The 24253-nt window shown below is 49.0% G+C and overlaps 1 protein-coding gene across 1 annotated transcript; it reads left to right on the forward strand.

Moving 5' to 3' along the window:
* Nucleotides 1-382: 382 nt before the first annotated feature.
* On the forward strand, nucleotides 383-24209 carry LOC144948948 (serotransferrin-1-like). Its single transcript, XM_078878705.1, has 17 exons — nucleotides 383-493; nucleotides 1641-1816; nucleotides 4109-4211; nucleotides 6325-6516; nucleotides 8326-8491; nucleotides 8723-8790; nucleotides 10573-10748; nucleotides 12150-12345; nucleotides 13497-13627; nucleotides 14268-14364; nucleotides 15472-15510; nucleotides 17018-17188; nucleotides 17387-17549; nucleotides 18798-18862; nucleotides 19403-19587; nucleotides 20699-20891; nucleotides 22776-24209. The coding sequence occupies exons 1-17, from the start codon at nucleotides 454-456 to the stop codon at nucleotides 22841-22843; spliced, it is 2229 nt and encodes a 742-aa protein (XP_078734831.1). The 5' UTR covers nucleotides 383-453; the 3' UTR covers nucleotides 22844-24209.
* Nucleotides 24210-24253: the final 44 nt, after the last annotated feature.

Genomic DNA, 24253 nt, shown 5'->3' on the forward strand with positions numbered 1-24253 from the left:
TTTTATATCATATCTACGTGACTTATTTGGTGATCTGTGCCACGTATCCGAGGCACAGATCACCAAATCTAGAACCGATGTATATTCTCACAGAGCATCGCTGACACCCACGCTAACGTGGCTAAACAAAGCAGCCAGTTCTTTTTGGTGGGTTTCCTGTAAAATGGCTACAAGTTTCCTCTTAATTGTAATCCTTTAATCGCAGTAGATTAACTCGACCAATGTTTGCAAGTCAACAGTCGTCAGTACACAGTTGCAATGAAGTGGAATTTTCTGGCAGGAGGGAGGAATGTGTGCACGAGTGCGGGGGGGGGGCAGTGAGCGTGGTTGCTGTCGCTGATTGGGGAGCAAGTGCTTTTGGGGCCCTATTTAAGCCAGCGACCTGGCCATAGCCATCCAGTCTCCCTCCTCTGCGCCCCCAGAGGACCCCGGCTGCTGCCCCCTTGCCTCACCATGAAGCTCTCCGTGTGGCTGGTCACCGTGGCGGCGTGCGGTAGGTCGCAGCGATGCCCTTGTCTCACTGCAACTCGCTCTGTGGCCGTGAATCACCCAAGGGCATAATTTACACGCAGTTTAACACGCAGGGGGCTTTCGCGAGCAATTTCATCCGTAATACAGGTTTTTTTTGGGGTGTTAGATCGTGTAAATATAAATGTTTGGCACGTTCTGTTTATACTTTTTGTTTTTTTCGGTAAAGTCACGTAGGTAAAAAAACTAAATAAATTAAAATGAAAGCAACTAAATGAAATCACGACGTTTCGGGCACACACAAGTTAGTTGTTTTCATAAAAAAAATTACCTACGTGATTTTACCGAAATAAAAGTATAGATCCTTGCAGTCACGAAAACTGCAAATCTAGAATTAATGTTCTGTTATCGTGACAAACCTTACTAATTGGCTGTGTCGGGTGGTGGCGGATTTAACGACCCGTTAATATTGACGCGATCTCACCCAAAAAAAGTATTTATGCATTCACACTCCGCTCGTCAAGGCTTGAGTTTCCTAACTTCTACGTTGCTCTATTGTCTATAACATTATTACCATTATTATTATTGAGCTTGTTCAACTCGGAAAGCATCACCGAGTCAAAAGCTGACATGAGTTTAGATGTAATTAATGTCTTGCACGGATAGCCCCAGTTTCGTCAGTTTCCCGGCTATTTGGCAAAGAAAGTTCCATGGTGCGCGAGGAAGCGATACTAAACAGAAGACTTAAACATGGATTTTGCAGAGCACGTGTTAAGGTTCCTGAATGAATATTGCACAACTCACATAAAGTCTCAACACACTGAGCACCACCAGCTGGTCATGCTGCACCTCTTTCTGAAGGTAACTTTTGAGAACAGTGGTTGCCTTGGCATCGTAATGTCGAATCTGCATCACAGCCTTGCATTGACTAGACTTACTGTTGGCCCCAATTACAATTCCGTTTTCTCCATGTTAACCAATGGGCATTCCGTTTTCTCCATGTTAGCTAAAGGGCATTCCGTTTTCTCCATGCTAGCCAATGGGCATTCCGTTTTCTCCATGTTAGCCAATGGGCATTCCGTTTTCTCCATGTTAACCAATGTGCATTAGTTTTCCTGGCGTTGGTCTCAGTCTGACCTTACCCGCCACTGTGGCCGTGCCCACCTCTGCAGGGTGGATGACCCAGGCCCTGGTGGTGAACCCGAACGAGGTGCGCTGGTGCGTCACGTCCGACAAGGAAAAGAAGAAGTGTATGGATCTAGCGAAGGCGCTTGGAGACCTCAAGAGCCAGTTCTCGCTGCTGTGTGTCCAGCGCGACAGCCCCAACGAATGCTACGAGACGATCAAGGTCGGTGATATAGCACAGTTGTAGTGCCTTCTTGCAAAGGGTTTTGCCAATCCGAAGAGCTATATACTTCAGTGTGTATTACCCGTAAAATACTCTGCACAAATCTGCCTCGAGACGGATGCTAATCCCGTGGTCTCGTTCCAAAAGAGGAGTCCGTTGTGTGCCGGTGGCATGACCCTAACTTGCCTAATTTGAAAATAATTCGAAAATTATTCCATTGGGATTACACAAAAGCAACATCGCCCCCCGACTGCACCTTCGCAATCGCCTTGTGCTCTAACAATGCCGTGAATACCAAAGGTACTAAACAATCACGCGCAGCTTCACGAATGTGTTCATCGGCACTTTAACTTAGAGCGCAAATGGGGGCGTTTTTTCGTCATTCATAGCGTCAGGGAGAAAATAAGTTGCCACTGTGGTGAGATGTGAACTCCCTCGCCTGGTATACAGGAGGTCGTGGGTTCGATCCCTACCCTGACGCTTATATATTTGAAGTTTGCATGTTCTCCCCGTGGTTGCGTGGATTTTTCTCTGGGTCCTCCAGTTTTTTCCACCATATTGAGAATCAACATCACGTGTTTAGACTATTTGGCTGCTATAAATGTCCACGTGATAAATCATTCATTTCAGCAATCATTCGCGGCCAGGTCGCTTCTGAAAATGAGCTGTATAGCAGCTCACCTGGTAAAATAAAAATAATTTAGTTTAAATAGTTTAGTTTGAATATGGCCCTTTTGTTGTGGCTCTGGATACGCGATCCCTCAACAATTTGGACAACATTAGGTTCAAGAGTTTTTGGCCACAGACGACCTGAAATAAAATGATTTTGATTCTATTGAAAATCAAAACGTTTGTGAGCCATCACGCCTCGCGGGAGCGTGGGAGGATAATCATACAGAGCGGCTCTTGATTTATTGAGAAATGCCTGTTGAGTCATTCCGCGTATAGCTCAAAAATCAGAAGTAGTGTGAGGATAACAAATACAAATTGATTAAAAGACTCATGTACAGACAGCTCCTTGGCCATCCGCTCATGGACGAAGGCACGCCCATGCTGCATCCCCGTGAGGGCTGTTCAACTCTACTTGGCCGTGCTGCTCAGCACCGATTGACGAGGGAGGTTGGGACTGTGACCCTGGACTGATGTTAGCCTTAGGCAGGAATCAAAATAAGGTCACGAGGTTCACATTGCCAACCAGAGCGCCACTGCTGCCCTGATTGACAGATTCCAATTTGCCTGGTGACCGTATTGCAGCTTCAAGTCATGTTGTTAACTTAACACGTGGGGTTTTTCGCAGCCAATATTATTAATATTATATTTTTAAGGTACAAATGCATAATTCAGAGTTTCTGGATTTGATTCTCACTTTCTGAATCTCTCCCGAAGATGCTTGACATAGTTTCAACGTCGCGTATCTAACTGCTGCTGAATCTGGTTAAGAATTGTTTCCAACTCACCGGTGAGCTGACAGAAATGACTGGTCAATTACATGCGTGTACACATCACAATTTAACCCGTTTGGCTGCGTAGGATGGTGGAGGGTGTTCACGACACGACATTTGCCAGTTAATTACGTGGCCAAACCCGCAAAGCAATTATGAAGAATGCAAACAAATGAGTTACACTCCTACTGGTTATGCAAGTGCTGGTGATGCTGGTAATGATGATGACACTGTGATGGATGGTGGTGCTGGCAGTGGTGGATCAGCAATGGTGGTGGTAGTAATGCGAGAAGTGCAGTCATCAGGGTTGTTAAATGATGCCCAATAAACCTGTAACCATTTTCAGAATCGAGTATCGGTTCCAGGAACCAGGAATCATTTCCAGTGGCATATGAATAACGAATGCACCGATTGGCAAGCGCGGACGTACAAACCACACTGCGGCCTAAGAAATTCGCTGCACTGGAACTGGCGACCTCTGTATTGTGAAGTTAAATATATGAACGATTGCACTTCTATAGCGTGTGCGTTCGCGTGAAGGCAGGAGGCAACTTCCTATTTTGCTAAAGTATCACACCACTGTGGCAGCTCCCTTAGGTTCCCTCAGCTACAAAGGTAGGAATGTTTATTTTTCTAGACATTTCTGTGCATTGCGGCAAAACCGGTCACCAATTTATTTTTAAAGCGGTTGCTGGTAATGAAAAGAAAAAAAAACATTGTGCAACAACCGTGGTCATCATGCTCGTGGACAAGCTGCCGTTGCTAGACGCTCTGTGTGCGTCACTGGAGATGAGACTCGAAGCTGACCAGCGGAGATGCATGGCTGCTCTTGTGACGCCTGTCCCCGTAGTCGCTCCGCGCTGATGCAGTCACCCTGGACGGAGGAGACATTTACAAGGCCGGAGAAGCCCCCTACAACCTCAGGCCACTTGCAGGCGAGGACTACGGGCCCGGTAAGAGCTGCAATCATTATCATCGTCGTCATCATTGTTACAATTGTCATGCTAATCCTTAATGATTCATGTTCGAGTTAGGTCGCATAATGATCTGACACAATTTGTGTCCTGAAGACCATATTTCACTGCCCGAGACAGCCAACCAAATGAAATTGTCACGTGTACAAGCATTTAACACGCCAATTATTATTGATTCAGCTCACCAATGAGTTGAAGAACAATCCTCACTACCAAATTTATCAATGAGATATGACGTTTTGTTTTATCTGATGATGATGATGGCATGCACTGCTACCTCACTTGTATCTGTCATCACCATCAGCCTTGAGCTTTCTGTGAGACGTCACGATGTATTGTATCCACAATCGCAGTGAAAATCCCAAGACCGCATTGTGTCCTTAGAGCCTCACGCAGCGAGTATACTCACTGCATCGTTGCATCACTTTGGTGCATTGTGGGAGCACCAGATCGCAATACATTCCTGGGTGGCTTACCTTACAAGAATGACCTGAGAATTTATACATGTTGGCTTTCTACATTTGCAGTGGCAACTGGGGATTAAGAGGTGAAGCTATTTTATTTTTACAGAAATGTATTTACTTTGCCACGGAGTTGACCATCATTGTCATCATCAGCCATTCTCCACTGCTGGATAAATACCTCCCAAGCCATCAACATCCCTCATGATCTGTAATCCCATTCCAGTAGGCCCACTTTTCTTCGTAAAATAAATAACACCTCCTTCCCAAATCTGTGTCTTCACGGAAAAGATTGGGACTTTTTATTTTTTACACAATCCCGTGGCCACACGACCTTCTTGCGAGTGCATCGCATCAGCAGCATTGGCAGAAACCCCTGGCCTGGTGTCAACATTCAGCATCTCTGTGAAAAAGAGCCTCCTAGCTCATCGGATTCCCCCTGCACTCTAAATAAAGACTCTGATTCCGATGTCATCAGCAGATGCAGGCTTGCTCGGGCCAATGCTGGTGAAGTACCATATGTTTATAGACCACGACTCTCTCTATAAGCCATGGGTCACAGTTTCATGCAAAACTATGCAATACATCATCACTTTGAGTTACTTCTTAATAGTTCGATGTCCGATTTTTATTTTCTCCCAAATTTCTGTGCTTATCTTTTGTCTCTCGGTTCAATGGCGATAGTACACAGACGTGCTGATGATAGTTCAACAAGCAAAAAAAGACACGTTCCATTGCCAATCGGTGACTTCTTTTCGCTCAGAGCTACACAACTCATGACCTGCGGCCGAGTTGGGTCTCGATTCGTGTCCTGATACGGAAAACCGACATCACATTTGTGTCGAGAAAGTTGACCCAAATAACACATTGACGTCACGAACACTAGTGAATCAATGTGGGGCTCTATTATTATTATTATTAATTAATGTATAAACATTCTAATTGGTGGCTATCAGGTACTCCGATGAACATTATGGCAAGGAGTCATGTTTGCATGGGGTGCAAAAAGGTGTCAGTTTTGTTGCCAGATAAAAGGGTAAAAAAACAATTATCATATTTTTTCTTTTCGCAAATGAGGTTCCAATGGTATGTTGAACTTCTTTCGCACTGATTGTAGCCAACCGTGCTAATGGGAGGTGTGGGTAACCATGCCTCTGGTGAATAAGATATTCACCCACCCCCCCCCAACTGGGATCCACCACCGACTGGATCTACTGGACATCCGTGAAAAAGAGCTTCAAAGCTCATAAGATTCCTCCAATACAAACAAAGATTCTGATTCTGGTATTCTGATCTAATTGAACTACGCACGATTTACCCCCCCTCCCCCCGCCCCTTTTAGCCCAAGCAGGTATTGAGCACCTAAGCCACAAGCTTACAGGGAGGGAATGGGAGTTCGAGACCAGGTGAGCACCCTTCTCAACGAGTATAAAATGAAGAGGGAAACTTGCAAAGAGGTCGGGAGACAGGGACGGGTGGAAGAAGGGGCCAACGCCCCTCGGCCGTGAACGCGCGGGAGCAGATCCACGAGCGGTGGGAGGTTAGCACATGATAAGCCCATAAGCCGCGTGTATATGACTTTATTTGTAGGGTTTTCCTTTACTCCCCTCTTCCTCCGCCGCATCCTCCAGCCCAGGGTGCGTGCTACTACGCGGTGGCGGTGGTCAAGGCGGGCCGCGTGTCGGACCTTAGGAACCTGGAAGGCAAGAAGTCGTGCCACACGGGCGTGGGCAAGTCGGCCGGCTGGAACCTGCCGATCGGGAAGCTCCTGGAGAAAGGCATCCTCACGTGGGACGGGCCCAGCTCGGGCTCCGTCGAGAAAGGTGCCGCCCCCGGCGTGTCCACGCGGAACGGTCTGTGGGGAGTTCGACACAAACGCTTAATGGGTGGTTACGAGTCTCCATCTCCTGCCGATTCACTCCTGGATGAGGGCTCCCTCATGCTGCCACAATCTCTCTTGGTCCTGCCGTGACATTTGAGCTCATCTCATGGGTCCATCTCCATGGGAGTCGCCCTCCTCCAAATGATATCTCTCCTTTTGGGCTGACATTCCAGGGCGGCAGTGTGGCACAGTGGTAACCACTTGCGCCTCACTGCAAGAAGATCCTGGGTTTTATTCCCAACTCGGGACACTTTTCTGTCCGGGTGATCCCCCCCCCCCCCCGCCGTTCTGCATGGGATTCCTCCGGGTTTTTTTAGTTTCCACCACTATCTAAAATAAACACTCCCACAGTCATTGGTATTGGCCACACACCCCCAATGGTCGACTGTGACCTGTAAATGACTCAACTGGGATTACACAACAGCAGCAAACATCGCCCCTTGGCATGACCCACCTCTGAAAAGTTAGTGAGACTTGGTAAGGCTTTTCTAGGTTATCAAGCAGAATAGTAATACTCATATGGAACGTATTGCATTGTAGAACAGCTATACATATTTATATTTATTTTACCAGGTAAGGCCCACTGAGCTGAATAGCTCTTTTTCAGAAGCAACATGGCTGTCACAAATGATAGCTCAACGAAGTGGCCTATTACGTGCACATTTATAGCAGCCAAATACTCTAAACGCGTGATTCTAAATGTGGATAGACCAACCGGAGGACCCGGAGAAAAATCCACGCGACCACGGGGAGAGAGACAGACACAAACTCCAAATATACAGCAGCAGGTTGGGGTCTGGATCAAACCCACGACCTCCTGCATACCAGGCGAGGTAATTAACATCTTGCCACCAAGGCGCCCAATATCACAATTGCACGTGGACCATCAGACATTGTCAGACATTCCTCACGAGGAATTGCTGATATTGCAGAGGCTCTTGATGAAGATGATGCCCAGCTTCAAATATTTGGACAGAGTTAAATGATTAATAGCTCTGCGGCTGTGAGCCTCCCACTGGTTTCGACAGACAGGATGAGATGATGTCCTTCATGTTGACTCAGAGCTCTCTAAACAAGTGCTGTAGAGTTATCACTGTGTGTTGTCTGGGATGAAGCAATCAGGGCTTTGTTTGCCTTTCGCACAAATGACGTTAGCATTTTCATACCGTCCTGTAAACCGTTCCACTATGTCATTGAATATTTATTTAGATTTAGTTATTCGACGTAGTTTGGTTGTCGAATCACATGTTTTGATATCATCGGTCACCAGACTCCGTTTGCATCACCCGCCACGTGATGCTACCCACACAAGCCACTGGGGCAGCTCCGGCGTGTCGCTCACTCGTGTCGATGATGACGAACGGGGTTTGCGAAATGAATACAACCCAAAACAAAATGTTTCAGTCGCATTTTGAATTGAGGCACAGGACCGAGGATTTGAAGAGGGGCAGTAGCTCTGCTGGCTGGGATTGATGACCTCACGATCACGGGGACCTCACCGCGTGAAACTCCCTGTCTCTCCATCGCTTAGCACGGGACGTCTTTTTGTTGTTGTTGCTTTCATTTTGTCACCACGCTGATCCAGGTCATTCTTGCCAACGAGACTCATCCCGGTCTCTTGTTGAGTAGTCGCAGAGTTTAAACAAAATAACGTTTAAAAAAAACGTCTCACCCCGCACTCTCCGCAGTCCTCCCTTCGTCGCAATGTTCACATCCTTCCTGCTGTTCCCTGCCCGACCCCGACCCGCAGCCGTGAGCAACTTCTTCTCGTCGAGCTGCGCCCCGGGCAGCAAGGAGCTGCCCTTCCTTGACAAGGCCTCCAAGGCGAAGCTCTGCGGGCTGTGCATCGGCAAGGGCGACAACAAGTGTGTGAAGAACGCCGCGGAGCCCTACTACGACTACGGCGGCGCGTTCAGGCGAGGCTTCGCACGTCACGCCGCCCGGCCAACTGCTCGTCGCAGAGGGGCACGGCTCGAATCCAGCCGGTTGCCCGGTTGTTATCAGCCGCTCCGAGCGAGCAGTGTCTGAAGCCATGCCTGACAGTCCACGGGCCGGCAAGGGAGGTGAACGCGACCCGCCGCTCGTGCGAACGCATGGACGTGCGTTGAACCCCGCGCGCACGTGCTCGCTCTCTCGTGTCTGCGCAGGTGTTTGAAGGAGGACGCAGGGGACGTGGCGTTTGTGAAGCACGTGACCGTCAACGAAGACACCACAGGTGCGTGCAGACTGCTCACGCTTGTATCGTTATTATTTGCTGTTGTTATGAAGACTGCGCTTGTTTTATATATATTTGTAATGACGACTTTGACACACTTCTCTTGAGATGGCACTTTATTGAAGACACGTTCACTTGACATCCGGCGGTGACCCCCACTGCAACAGCCCCGAGTCTCCCGCGCATCTCCCCCTTATAGCTCAACACGAGGCCACGACCCCCTTCTCGATCGTTCTCGCTGACTCTGGATGCTCGCTCCACCGGCAGATTCCACTGTCTGGTAAAGGCGCTTTAGGAACCTCGTTGAGATGTTGCCAAACGCAAGGATAGAACTGCATTTGTTTACCCACAAAAGCCGCGCTGTGTCTAATCTCCATGTCAGGAGAGTCCGGTCAAAATCGTATCACAGGAGAGGGTGGCCAATGTTGCTGCTGCGGTGTGCAGACCTCATTTGAATAATTTTCCAGGTCACTTTTCAGAATTCCGCCGTTTAGCCAACACATAGCACACGTGCTTACTGATGGGAGCACACCGGGGAGTCTGGAGGAAACCCATGGTGAATGGGGGGCGGAGACGTAAGACGCCACGCAGAAAACTCCCGGCTTGCCAATCAAACCCAGACACTTGTTGCCGCGAGGCAGAAGCGTTACTCCTGCACCACCCAGCCGCCCGGAACATGTGACGAACATGTGATGAAAATGTGATGAAAATCTGATGAAATGCGGTGTGTGTCACAATATGTGATGTAAATCATCAAACTCAAGGTTCACAATGGGTACGAACTTCATAATTGATGTATAAAAGAACGGTAGTGGCGGCGATGATGATGATGTGGTGGTGGTGGTGGTGTTGAAAGTAATACAGGTGGCAAATAGTGATCATGATGATGGCAGATGATTATTACATTAGCGATAGGAAAGCTTAATATATATCTCATTGCTAATTTTGTTATGAGAATTGTTCATCGACTTACCAGTGGGAGTTGAAACAATAATAGTTATTATTGTTCCATCGCATGTTAAACTGAACTTAACAAAAAAAAAATTACCAGGTGAGGCCCACTGAGCTATGTAGCTCTTTTTCAGAAGCGACCTGGTCACAAATGATAGCTCAGCGAATTGGCTTATCACGTGGACATTTATAGCAGCCAAAAAGTCTAAACTCATGTTTCTAAATGTGGAGGGACAAACTGAAGGACCCGGAGAAAAATCCACACGATCACAGGGAAAACATGCAAACTCCAAATATACAGGCATTGGGATTGAACCCACGATCTCCTATATACCAGGAAAGGCAGTTAACATCTCACCACTGTGGCACCAGAACGCGTGTATATTGCGTGACAATTTGAATTGTTTGGCTGTGTCGGGTGGCAGAGGGTCTAAACAGTACGGATTTGGTCAGTTCGTAAGAATAACAATAATACATTCAACTCGCTGCACAGTATTCGTTCACTCTTGAAGAGAGGGAATGGCATATCCCCGATGTCCACGGAAAGGGCGTTTCGCAACATTTGTGCGATGCGCCGGCCCTCACTACCTCCGCGGTGCTGGCTTACAGGCCACGTGCACAGCCGCCATTGTGTAGCATTACCCACAATTCAATTACGAACAATCCAGAAGTTTCGCACCTCCGATTTGGCACGGTTCGCTACGTACGCTGCGAAAGGAGTTCAACATACACGTACGTCCATACGACTGTGCCGGCAGTGGACTGTGATTATCGAGGGCTGTGTGCGTTCCCGTGCCGTCGACGGGAGTATTAACAATTGTCAACGCGCAGAAGCTGAGCGTGCTGGCTACGAGCTGCTGTGCGGGAACGGCGGCCGCGCTCCGGTCTCCGACTACCGCCGCTGCCACATCGCGTTTGTGGCCGCGCACGCCGTGGTGGCGCGAAGCAGCGACGACATCGACCAGCGCAAGCGCAGCGCCATCCTGGGTCTGCTCAACGAGGCAGAGGTGGGACTCCAAACCTCTCCCCTCCTCCCCCCTCTCACCCACGTTATTCTGCAGCGCTTGCGCGTGATGGCCAGCAGCAATGTGACCAGGAGCTAAGTGCCAATGACGAAGTCTGCTGGACATGATGGATGAGAGCGCTTCGGCAGAGAGAGTTTGCGTAGTTTTGATATTTCTACCATTTAAACATCGAACAAAGATCGTCTGGGACTCTCTTTCTTCTGATATTAGGAAGCCACTGGAGCTATGCACTTTTATATCCAACTTGAAAAACTAATTTCTTTAGAACTTATTTTTGTGTTTAGTTTGTTGTCCATCCCCCGCACCGACAATTATCATGGTTGGCAACGTACAGTGCGAAACAGGTTCAACATACATACAACGAAGCGGAGACCACATGGGTTTACTACATGGTCCATAGTTTGGGTTGGATGCTCACAATCGCGCGACTGTGGCTTGTCTTTAATTTTCCATTCATAAAGGAGATGTGCGCATTAGCCTGTTCATCTTCTGATGTGGATGATGGTTACATTGTCAGTGTCTTTGGGGAATGTCAAAGCCAGGAGGCGTGATGTTTGGGACTCGAATTAGGTGTACGATCTAAACGTCCGTGTTGTTCCATTCTCTTCACCGTCGTTCTTCCAGATCTGGGTGAGATTCCAGAAGGGGGATCGGAACTTGAGTCGATGGCGAGGTGTATTTCCGAGGTCTTGGGTTGATGGTGGGTAGGTGGTTGTCGTTGGCAAGAAAACGTTGTAAACTTCCCAGGGAGTCAGGGGATTGGTGTCGGATTCAGAGTTCTGGTGATGATGCGCATCGGGTTATTTAATTGTGCGTCAAGAAATTGTATGCACGGCCTTCCGGAAGCACGTTATTATGCGACCTCCATAAGATGAAAACTCCACGAAAAGAACTCTTCCGTGACGAAACGCCTCCACACGTGGAGAGACGGATGTATGAAGCACGTATTATATGTATGTTGAACTTTCTTTCGCACCATACATAGCGAACCGCGCTAATCGGAGGTGCAAAGCAGGCACACTGTGCGATTATGCCGTTGCTCATATTCTCCACAACGACGCGAACGATTGATATGTTGTTTTTTAATCAGTTTATTGTCAAAAGGCCAAAACCTTGACTGGGCCCATCCCCGTGCGGTTGCTCGCTGGCTGGGCTGTCCGTTCTGTGCGGCTGCTGCTCAGGAGGAGATTTCGCCCGAGTGTCCCGGCCTTTTCCAATGAGCCCGGTGTTCTCGGCGACGGCCCTAACGCCGGCCCTCACGGTGCCAATGTTTTGATACAATTCTGGCCAATGAAGCAGCTTGTGAGTGGGATTCGAGACTTGTCGTCACTGGAAAATATGTTCGCATTCCACCTCTGCTGCTACTGCTGCTTCTGCTGCCAGAACTACTTTGGAGTGAACGGGACTCAAAAAAGCAAGTTTGAGCTTTTCAGCTCTTCCTCGTATGGCGGCAAGAACCTCCTCTTCAAGGACTCGACGCAGTCGCTCTTCCGCCTGCCGGCGCTCTTCAACCACCGCAGCTACCTGGGCTCCGAGTACACCAGCGCGCTCGCCAGCCTCTCCAGCGCCCGCAGAAAGGGTACACGCGCGGCGCCCACTCTCGCAACGATGCCCTGCGCATCTACGCTACGGTTCACGTGGAGGGACGGCCAATGGGAAGGAGGCGCATATGTCCGCCCGTTCATTTCGTCGCTTATGTTCTCAGTAATGGCCCTCATCTTGATAATTGGTTTTTTACCCTTCTATCTGGCAACAAAACTGACACCTTTTTTTCATAAGGAGTCATGTTTGCATAGACAACAATACCTGCAGTCATAATGCAAACAAAAAACATAACTCTGATAATGTATGCACTGTCCTTGAAGTTGATTGGTCCACACCCGAGACAGCTTTCCTTAGAGCCTAGTCTCACATGGGTTGGACCAGTTGACGCCAAAAGGCGCACAACTCAAAGCGCTTTACAAGAGTAAAAAATTGTACATTAGGAGTATTGGCTGATGGTGAAAAGAGATGGGATTTGACTGTTGGGGAGGGGAAGGATGGTTAAGGTTTTATGGATGAGGACAGGAATCAGTGGGGGGATATGCTAATGAAACGAGATGAGTCTCAAGGGACGAACGGAAAATGGTTTAGTGAAGTTGCCAGTGTTGATGTGGAATGGGAGTTCATTCCAATGGATTGGAACCAGGAACATACCTGTCAACCCACACGGTTTGCCGGTATTCTTGTACAGGGACATTTAGTTTTCAGGTCCATACGGCGTACAGCCGTTTCAATACGGGCAACACACTGTTGTTGTTGTCAATTTGTTTGTGTTTCCCCCTTGTGATGGGACTTTGTAGGATGAACGTTGAGATGTATAAGGGCACGGGGGGTGGTGGCGGGCTTAACGACACATTTATATTTACGCGATCTAACCCAAAAAAGCTCTATAATTGTAGTGTCGCGGTTAGCGCGACGCTGCGCTACGAACTCGGCGACCCGAGTTCGATTTCCGCTCACGGCCAACACCAGTGACGATTATCAGAACTGGTCATGGGCCTCCCCTAGGTCGACTCAGCCTCAAATGAGTGCCTGGTATGTAAAGATCTCAACTAGGGAGACAAAAACGGCCGTGCGTGGTGTTGGCCACCCACCTCCTCGTGCGCCGTGCCTGCCATCGTAGGTGCTCGCTCACAGCACTTGCCCCAACAGTCTGTTAAGGCTACACGGGGGATCTTTGTCTTGTAGGGAAGAATCCCCTGCGCTGGTGTTGCATCAGCGACGGCGAGAAGAACAAGTGCGATGCCTGGGACCTTCACAAGCGCGAGCTGCGCTGCCTGGGCACGCACTCCATGGAGAAGTGCATCTGGATGATCAAGGTGAGCCTTGAGTCACCAAAACGCAATTCCCTTATTGTTATTATTATTTGCTATTATTATTGTAGTGAATTTCGATTTAAAGCTTTCGTGACTGCAGGGATTCATCTTCTTGGTTCTTTCGGTAAAGTCACGTAGAAAGGAAATAAAAAAAATAATCAAAATAAAACATAACAAAATACAATTCTCTGCTTGCGTTGTGGCCGAAACGTCGAGAGAATTGTATTTTATTATTTTATATTTTTATTATTTTCATTCCCTTCTACGTGACTTTACCAAAAGAACCAAGAAAACGAAGGGGTGCTTTGATTTTGAATTGGCCACACTTCACCGCGCATTCAGTGCGGGTTGGTGAAGGCGGGGAGCATAGACGTCAGAGTCATAATCGTCATTCTGACTTCCTGGATCTTGTCCTGATGTTGCTTGGTGCAGTGTCAAGCGAAGAGTTGTATCTCATCGCTACATTTGCCTGTGAGAGTTGTTCCTTGACTCACTGGAAAGTAAAACGCCCTTGCAGAGGGAGACATTACATTTGTCCGGCGGTGTTGGATAGCGGAGGGTTTTCTTCGACACAAATTTGGCCAGACCGGGCCGCGAAATCCGACTGCGCGTTGAGTGACGGACCCCTCCTGTCTCGCGGCAGAACGGCGAGGCGGACGTCATGAGTCTCGACGGGGGGCAGGTGTACCTTGCCGGGAAGTGCGGACTCATTCCCGTCATGGCGGAGTACTACGATGACGGTACGCACCGCACACGTGCGCCACCACACAGCACCCCCCCGCCAACTGCCTTGTGATGGGCAGTGACGTGGCCTTGCAGAAGAGCGTTCTAAACTAAAACTAGACTTTTATTTTTTTATTTTACCAGGTAAGTTCCACTTGAGCCACATGGCTTTTTTTCAGAAGCGACCTGGCCTCAAATGATAGCTCAATCAAGTGGCTTATCGCGTGGACATTTACAGGAGCTGTTCTCCTGTACACGAGGTGAGGTAGTTAACATCTCGTCACCGCTTGCTACAGAGGTTCACGGCTCATATCCAGCGACCACCCTGGTTAATACTGCGGGCGAACTACTGGTTCACAGTAAAGGTCCTGTGACGTCATTTTAAGGAGTGGGCCACTGTGTGACGGCATCATTATCCAAATTTAACCAACGACCTGCATATTATTGAGTTGGAATCTACGTAGGAATCATCTATGTAGCAATCACAAATAGACTATATTTCACAAACACAGTTACACAGTTTGCGCGAGTTGCGGGAGCGATGGGTGATTTTCCAACGGGTGGATCTTTAACATGGTGCCCGGATGCCTACGAGCGATTTGCGTTGAAAACGTACTTTGGGCCCATACTCGCCACGCGGGTTGGTCCACGGTTGAGCATCGCTTAGAATTTAGGCGGAGAGGAGGTTTGCCAGCGCGAATCACCTGGCGACGATGAAGCAGCATTCCCTGCGGAGGAGGAGGAGGTCTGGAAGGCCCGAGAACTCGGAATAATGTTCGCGTTACCATCTGGCGGGCGGAACAGAGTGAGCGCGGAGAGACGAGTTGACGGTGGACGACACTTAATGACGAGGCGTGTGTCGTGGATTATGGCAAAACGGCCCCCACCTCCCCACCAGTGGGAGCCAGGTGTGCGCAGGGCCTGCGGGGTGTTGACGGCAGGAGAGGCGACGGCTTTCAGTTTGGCGGCACGGTGTTGGGGGCCTGCGCCGTGCCCCAACGTAGAAAATCGAGGGCGTAGTCGCTGATGTCAGAGTTACATTCTTGTTTCCGCGTTTGCGCTTCAAAAAGAACCGTGTCTTATCAATAATCGTTGCCTTCCTCGCTCTTGTCTCTTGCCGACAGACAAAGTGTGCAGCGGGCAAGCCACAGGCGTTGCCACCGGTAAGACGACCGCGGCACCGGCGAGCGACCGAAACCTGCTCAGGCAGCAGGATTGTGAAGTTTCACAATAATAATGAGTCAGAATCAGAATGTGTATTTATACTGGAGGAATCCACCGAGCTATAAAGCTCTTTTTCGCAGATGTTATATCAACTTGTAGCACGCCGTCGCCACCGCACAGCGTTCGCTCGCTCTCGTAGAGAGAGAGAGAGGATGACTCGGAGGCACGAGCAGGAAACACGGATAAAGAGGGAAGCCAGCAGCAGCGACGCGGTGAGCCGGCGCCCACAATTGGCCAAGCTCTGCGGTCCTCTACATTTGAAGGTGTTATCGGCCGATTAATGAGCTGTTTACTCGTGGGAGGAAACCGGAGCACGTGGAGAAAAGCCACGTGTGGAGTCCGCACATCTTCCTGGACCGCTTTCTGACGAGCCAGAAGGCGGTCCGGGGTAGGAGCACCTCCTCAACGCCCATGGGAAGGGTGCTGGAGTACCCATAGGTCAACCAAAGGCGCGTTGAGTGGAGCAAAGTTCTCACAAAGGTCTGAAAAAAGTTTCATAGTTTAACTTTTTTTTCCCAAATGTATTCAAATCATTTTATTGGCTTCATGGCACAAAATGTAGAATCCTTTTTGAAAACCACCCAGAAACAGTGCGCCCCATGTTCTTTCAAGTAGCTGATTCATCCTTAACACAGTTGGGGTTTCACTTTTCCATGCATGCACGATGACAGTCAAACCGATATATTTTAGTTGCCGAGATGAAGCAATGAAATCAGTTCGTGAATGGTCGTTGGATGGATTGCGAGATCCCAGGACCATCAGAGATGGTAGATTTACCTGACTGATGCTGATGATGACTGGGCTGAGACTATCAGCCCACCACACTTGAGAAGCCAGTTTAATCGCCGGTGACTGAAAGCCAGATTTGAACCCAGGATCTCAGTGATTTCACCTCTGAGCCTCACAGCCACCTCGAAAGGGAATTTAACGAAACTCAAATCAACCTAAATGTGCCCGACCTTGCATATTTTGAAAGCTAAGCACAGCTGAGCCTAGTCATTACTTGCCAATTAAACTAAAACTAAACTCTTTTAATTTTACCAGGTAAGGCCCACTGAGCTATGTAGCTTTATTCCAGAAGCCACCTGGACACAAATGATAGGTCAGTGAAGTGGCTTATCATGTGGATATTTAAAGCAAGCAAATACTCTAAATGCATGTTGATTATAAATTCGGAGGAAAAAACCAGAGGACCCGGAGTCACATCCGCGTGACCACGGGGAGGTAAACACCGCAAACTCCAAATATACAACAGATGGCAGGATCGGAATCGAACCCACGACCTCCTGTAAACCGGGCGAGTTAGTTAACATCTCGCCACCGTGATTACCCTGGAGCCAGGGTACCGCTCGGGGTCGGTGTTCGGAGGGAGGTCAAAATCATCCTGCATTCGAGTCTAGGGCAGAGTTTCAAACCGAGGCCACCTGCTCCCCCCCCCCCTCACAGGGAAGTACTACGCGGTGGCGATCGTGAAGAAGACGAACCGGGACATGAGCCTCAAGGACCTGTCGGGCAAGAGCGTCTGCCACACGGGCATCAACCGCACGGCGGGCTGGAACATCCCCATTGGGCAGCTCGTCGCCGACGGGAAGATCGACAGCTGCAACATTGAGAAGGGTATTGTTGCTTTAGGTCCCAGACGAGGCCAGCTCAACAAAGGAGCTGAACGCGTGGCCATTTTGCGTCGTTGAGAGCGCCAACTCGAGGAGTTGAGAAAAAAAGAATTCACAGTTATATTCGGCAGATCGGTCGTTTTCGTGGAACGGATTAGGAACGCTGACCGAGGGACGACTCTATTCTGACTCCAACCCGTAGGTGCGGCGCGCCTGTTCGGGCCGAGCTGCGCGCCGGGCTCGCAGGAGGCGTCGCTGTGCGAGCGCTGCATCGGGGAGGAGGCGGCGGCCGTCGGGAGCTCCGGCAGGCACAAGTGCGAGTTTAGCAGCCACGAGCGATACTTCGGATACAGCGGCGCGTTCCGGTGAGGGTTCCCGCGCGCGCGTTGAGCCTCGCCGACACGACAACGTGGCGAGGCGGCCATTGCTGAGGATTGATCAACCACCCCTTCCACCCCTTCCCCCCCCCGATAGTGCCGTGCCACTCCCCCCACCCCCCGCCCGGCTCCCTTTGTTGTGTGGCGTTCGGCATGGACACGTGCGTCCGCTGAACGCAGGAATGCACTGCATCCAAAAACGAACGCAGTACGTCTGTGTGTGTGTGCTGAACTTCGTTTGCACCGCACGTGGCCGGCCGTGCTAATGGGAGGTGCAGGTGCCATGTCTGCGTGTTTCGGGCCGCCCCTGTTTAATACTGCGGTGTGCGTACACTGCGGTGTGCGTACACTGCGGTGTGCGTACACTGCGGTGTGCGTACACTGCGGTGTGCGTACACTGCGGTGTGCGTACACTGCGGTGTGCGTACACTGCGGTGTGCGTACACTGCGGTGTGCGTACACTGCGGTGTGCGTACACTGCGGTGTGCGTACACTGCGGTGTGCGTACACTGCGGTGTGCGTACACTGCGGTGTGCGTACACTGCGGTGTGCGTACACTGCGGTGTGCGTACACTGCGGTGTGCGTACACTGCGGTGTGCGTATTAACCATGAATTACTCACGTGCGCCGTCTGATTCACGGTGGACGTTATTGATCCCGTGACGTTGTTCGGAAAGAGTAGGCCATTGTGCGCCGGGCAGCACGGTGGACCAAATTTTCCATATTTGAAAACGTACTGGCAAATGACTGAATTGAGATGAGACACGTATGAACGTGACGTATCAACATCGCCCGCGACCGGCTGGCGATTGCCCATTTGCAGACCAGGTGTTGTGTCCACTTTGTGCTCCCAGGGACAGCCACTGTTGTGTAACTATTCACGTGCCAATTTAAACACTGGTCATGAGAAAACATTTCTTAGTGTTATTCCTTTTGGGCCCCACAATGTAAAGAAGTCTCTAAGTCGCACCACGCACCCTCTCACGCTGGCCTCTCTGTTTACATGCTATGAAGAAGAGCCATTGCCATGAATGTGACCTGTTATGTGTTGTTGCTTTCAAGGCCACAGTGTTATTGACGAATGTGTAGAGTTGTATGGATCAATATGTTTTTGTGTACCTGTATTCGTGTCCCGTTGCATCCTCATTTTCTAAAGCCATGTCTCCGTGTTTCTGTGTCCCCGTGTCCCCATCTCCCTGTGTCTCCGTGTCCCCATGTCCTTGTGTGTGTCTGCAGGTGCTTGGTGGAGACTGGGGACGTCGCCTTTGCGAAACACACGACCGTTTCTGAGAACACGGACGGTAAGTTCCGAGGGCCAGGGATCAGTTTTGGGGCGCCGTGGTGGCGAGATATTAACTCAGTTGCCTGACATGCAGGAAGTCGTCGGTTAGATCCCAACCCTGACGACTGCTGTATATTTGGAGTTAAAATGTTTAATCCTCGCGGTCGCGTGAACTTTTCTCCAATTTCTCCGCTTTTTCGCTCCACATTTAGAGTCAACGTGCATTCAGAGTATTTGTCCGCTATAAATGTCCACGTGATGATGATAAGCCACTTTGTTGATTTATCATTTGTGGTTCGGTCGCTTCCGAAAAGAGCTATATAGCTCAGTAGGCCTTACCTGTTCAAATTAATATAGTTTTTCTAGTTTTGACATCTGTGGTGGCTACTGCCGTTCATGCAGTGAAAGGCTGAGGGGGTCCCGGTGTTCGCCACGGAAGAACCGAGGGTTTGACCACGCATCCACGAGTGGTGAATGTGTGGTAGACGATCCAATGTATGTCGCACGAGCGAAAGGATTAGTTTCAATTGATGGTTGTTTGTCTTTGCGTGTGGCACAGGTGCCAGCAAGGAGGCGTGGACCAAGAACTTGCGCTCGTCCGACTACGAGCTGCTGTGTGCGGACGGCAGACGGGCCCCGGTCTCTGCCTACAAGACGTGCCACCTGGCGCAGGCGCCGTCCCACGCTGTCGTGACGCGCGCCGCCCTCAAGACGACCGTGCAGGAATTCCTCAAGGATTCGCAGGTGCCACGCTAATGCCTACTCACACGTGACCCTTAGCATTCTCGCTCACGCACACACACCACATTCACCCATTCACACTGCCACTCGCAATAAACAACAACCGCCTGTTCACCACGAAGGGGCGGCGACGTCACCCTGGCAGTTGTGCCAGGCTAGGTGCACTTTGAGGCGATCACGTGAAGTGTGAAATGCTCGCTGGTAGGTCACCGGACAGACCCAGGTGGTGTGAGATGACTGGTAGATGCACCACCTGTGCTCCCCACTGTGTCAACTTATTATGTTTTAGCCACCCGTCGCTCCGCTTGTGTTGTGAGCGTCGCTCCTCCTCCCTCTATTGTTGTTGGTGGGCGATTGCCTCCAACTGCCCAGTAGCATCCTTCACGAGCGTCCTCCATAGAGGCCGATCTTGACACTGCTCGTACCATAGGCAAGTCCAATCAGCTCCACATCTCCCTGTACCACATCCGCCCATCTTTTCTCTAATTTGTGCCGTGCCAAATGTATCTCCCTCTATCTGGCCAAACAGAAGAATGCTTGGGCATGCAGTGACTGGGCATACTGGCTACGTGATACAGCCAATTCAGCCTTGCCTGCCGGAGGAGCTCACTGATTGGACTGTGTTCAGATGTTTCGAGGATTTGTGAGCTCCTCACAAAATCCAGTCCAGTTAAACTCAGGATGGATTGTAGGCAGGCCAGCCTGTATGTTTCAAAACGGCGCAGATGTTCCTATAAAGGGGTCCACGTTTCGCAAGCATAGAGAAGAGAGGGCATAAGTGTGGCCAAAATGGCAGAGAGCTTCATATAGAGCACAGCGTGCTAACCACTACACTACCGTTTCTTACCCACAAAGACAAACACACTCACATTTATTAACATTTTCATACACACCCACACATACTGGCCATTACAGTCAGTGCAGTAGGGAAGGCATGTGCCAACGCACCATCGACTGTGTGTTGTTCCTATGCTGGTTTCCAGATCGTATGAAAGTTTTCAATTGGTTTGATAACTATGTTATTGTTGATCAGCACATATGACGGGTATTAAAATAACGATGGCAGTACCAAACGTGAGCCCTAATTGCACCTGTCCCTGCGGTGCGTCTGCAGCTGAAGTACGGTCGCAGTGGCACGGACAGAGAGAAATTCAGTCTGTTCAGCTCGGAGCGCTACCAAGGCAAAGACCTGCTCTTCAAGGACTCCACCAAGTGCCTGGTGAAGGTGGAGGCCGACTCCTACAGAGACTTCCTGGGGGCCGGCTACGCCAAGACCATGGACGGCCTCAATGCCTGCGCTCAATCAGGTCGGGGCACCAGCGGTGACAGCTGTGGTTTATTATTATTACTTTTGTTATTGTTGCTGCGATTGTTTCATCTTTTTCAGGAGGGTTTTTGCCGAGTTTTTCGCGACGTTTAATTCCAATTGAGAAATTTGCAGGTCGCTCTTCAGCATCGGAATATTTGACCAATACCAGTTACAGCGTCTCCCCTCGTTATTCGCGAGGGATATACGTTCTGAAGATGCTCGCGAAGAACAAACTTCGCGGATCATAATGTTCATATTTTTTTATGAATTACCTTAAATAAATGCATACAGTAAACTATTAAATACATGACAATAATGGCACGAAAAAACTGGTTTTAATAAACATGAAGTAAATATTAAAGTATTAAATCATATTCTTGGTTCTTTCGGTAAAGTCACGAGGAAGGGAAATAATAAAATAATAAAAATACAAAATAAATTCTCACGACGTTTCGATTGCAACACAAGCAATCATCATCAGGTGTGAAAACCACGTGACTTTACCGAAAGAACCAAGAATATGAATCCCTGTAGTCACGAAAGCTTTAAATCGAAAAAGATTAAATCATAGTTTAGAATTTTTTTTACCTCATTTCATCACTTTATCTCTCATCACTTTAACTCGTCACTTTATCTCTCTCGATGCAGTTGTCGTGTAGAGTTCCAGATGCGATTCGCGGATAGCCAAAGTCACGGACAGCAAGTTCGTCAATAACGAGGGAATACCGCACATTGTGTGTGTGTGTTTAGCTCTTGAAGGAAACCGAAGAACCTGGAGGGAAACCCCAAGCAGAGCAGGGGGAGAACAAACTCCATGCAAATGTTGTGGCTTGGCTCTCCAACACATAACCAGTGTGCTCTACGAGTGACGAATTGGCACGTTCTGTTTACGTGACAACCCTTCCTAATTGGCTGTGTCGGGTGGTGGCGGGTTTTAACGACACATTTATATATTTACGCGATCTAACACAAAACAAAAAAAACCCTCTATTATGGATGATATTGGTCGCGAAATCCTACATGTAAAACTTCATGCGGAAATGCACTACAGTCGGAAATTTAACCCAGGAACTTTTTTGCTGCGGGGCGCAAATGTTAAAACAATGAAGGTCCCCCATGCAGCTCGCACGGGATTCATCATAATGGCAATGTCAGAGCTCTGAGCCAACACTGCTGAGAAGCAGGGTGTTAATCCAGGTACCAGCCACTCCTGTTGAAGCCAGGGCCCCATAGGAAACCACGCCCTCATAGGAGAAGTTGTTGGGCTAAGTCGTGTGGCTAATGAACGCACGATAACAAACGTCATTTTTGGTTTAGAGCTAAATTAACCGAGCTCAGCGCTAAGGGAGAGTTCCTACCAAGTTTCAAGTTGAGTTAGTTTAATCAGATGAGAACTCAAAGAGACCTAATTTGCAAGAGTGATCTGGTACAACAGTCGGCCGGTTGGGGTGACGATTGTTGTGTGTAATCCAAATTTATTCATTTGCGGGTCATTTTTTAAACCGTAAAATGTGGACCCTAAAGCCGGCACACAAATCGCACACTCTCACGAACGCCATCACATCGTCTTTCACGCCTATTGTGAAGTAGATGGCACATATCTGTATGGTAAATCCACAAGTGCGGGTTTATATAAATTCGAAACTCCACAGTTGACCGGCGGGCGCGTGTCCACGCCACATTACCCTCTCTTCATCTCGTGACTCTTCATTGTTTCGAGATAGAGCCCTGGCATGTCATTTACTGTGAGAGCGGGAGCGACCCTTAGAGTGAGGTGATGGGGTTATTTTCCTGCCCTTTACCACTCGATATGAACAGCCCGGGCCTTGTTGCTGATGCCAACTCATGGGTTTTTGCTGGTCTGGTTAATGTCTCCCGACAGATCTGCAAGAGGCGTGCGAGTTCGACGTCTGCCAACTCCCCAGAAAGTACCACTCCCTCCAGAACTGAGCCGCCTCCAGGCACAGCGCCCATCCTTCCTCCTTCCCGTACCCTGCCGCCCCCTCGCTGTGTCGCGCAGCGCTCCCTCGCGTGCCTCTCGCTGTGTCACGGGGGCTCGATCCGTACGCACAATCTACCAAGTTCAAATCCTGTCCAGAGGTTGACACAGGCCATCGTGCCATACCAAGGTTCTTAAAATGAGCGTCACTTTGCGCTAAACAAACATGGGTCATCCCATTACAAGGATGTGTTCCCACGATAGATGTGTGGAACTTGCACTTTCGTAAAGGTTTTTGGGTTAGATCATACCGATGTGCTGAAGTAATAGCTAGTTGGTACGTTTGTAAATGTCGTGGGTTTACTCGCCATCACACCGATGGTGCTGAAGTAACAGCTCATTGGCGGGTTTCGTTTCTTGTGACAAACCTTACTAATCGGTTGTGTCGGGTGGTGGTGGTGATTTAACAACACATTTATATTTAGATGCTCTAACCCAACAACCTTTATGATGAATAATATTGGTCGTGAAAACCTACGTGTTGAATTGTAATTGACACTGCTAGCTATTTTGTACTCATAATTCCCAACCAGTGTAAGTTTGGCATGCATATTCCATAATGAATACATCCCAATTTTCCCGATGCAATTTTAAACAATTTGACGGAGGTCTTGCACCAGCGATGCAAATTCGACTTCATTATGCTGATGCCTATATATCGGGAAACGAAAGACAGCGTGATAGGGCGAGCTGGACTGTGGCTGGGATAAGAATTGTGGCATAACGATTGTATGCCTCTCACTCTGCTGACCGAGCTGTATCCTGACCCATGCTGATTCAACCTTCTTACAGTCAACACTTTTAGCTGCTTGTGATTGGAGGCTCAATGTCTTTGCTGTACACCCACCGCCCCCGCCGCCCCACACGCTGTGTTCACACAGCAGCAGCAGCAGCCTGCACCACGCTTTGTTGTACGACTGAAGATTGTAGTCTAGACAGCACACGTGTCAAGCTTGATGGGAAGCCTCATCAGATTGGATAGACAGCAGCTCATCGGACATGGAGGCATGATTGGTGAACCCCACCACTGCAGTCTGCGCAATTCATGAAACTGTAACGGCGGAGAGTGCCTTACGTTAACTATTTAAGATGAAGCAAATTCATTGTTTTTTAAAGAAGCAACTTCATGAGATAACAAGTTGACCCTCACGTGCAATTTCCCCTTCATTTTGCAAATCACTTTTCTTTTGTGGGGTCAACGTAACACAGCCGGTGTCAATGGACAACGTTCAACTCTTACATGCAACGCTTAATCCTTGGTGTGTAATCCTGCAGGGTTATTAACACAGCAATGTAAATTAAATCCTTTCGACGAAACTGTTGTCTGCATTGCTTTTTTGCTTGTGCGGTTTCTTTATTGA

The sequence above is a fragment of the Lampetra fluviatilis genome, chromosome 51, assembly GCF_964198595.1.
Source record: "Lampetra fluviatilis chromosome 51, kcLamFluv1.1, whole genome shotgun sequence".
NCBI lineage: Eukaryota > Metazoa > Chordata > Hyperoartia > Petromyzontiformes > Petromyzontidae > Lampetra > Lampetra fluviatilis.

What these genes read in the sequence shown, in the direction of transcription:
- LOC144948948 (XM_078878705.1), top strand. Translation starts at nt 454, where the DNA reads ATGAAGCTCTCCGTGTGGCTGGTCACCGTGGCGGCGTGCG. An exon ending in GACTACGGCGGCGCGTTCAG is followed by an intron (nt 8,492 to 8,722) that starts GCGAGGCTTCGC and finishes GTGTCTGCGCAG; the next exon opens with GTGTTTGAAGGAGGACGCAG. An exon ending in CTCCAGCGCCCGCAGAAAGG is followed by an intron (nt 12,346 to 13,496) that starts GTACACGCGCGG and finishes TTTGTCTTGTAG; the next exon opens with GGAAGAATCCCCTGCGCTGG.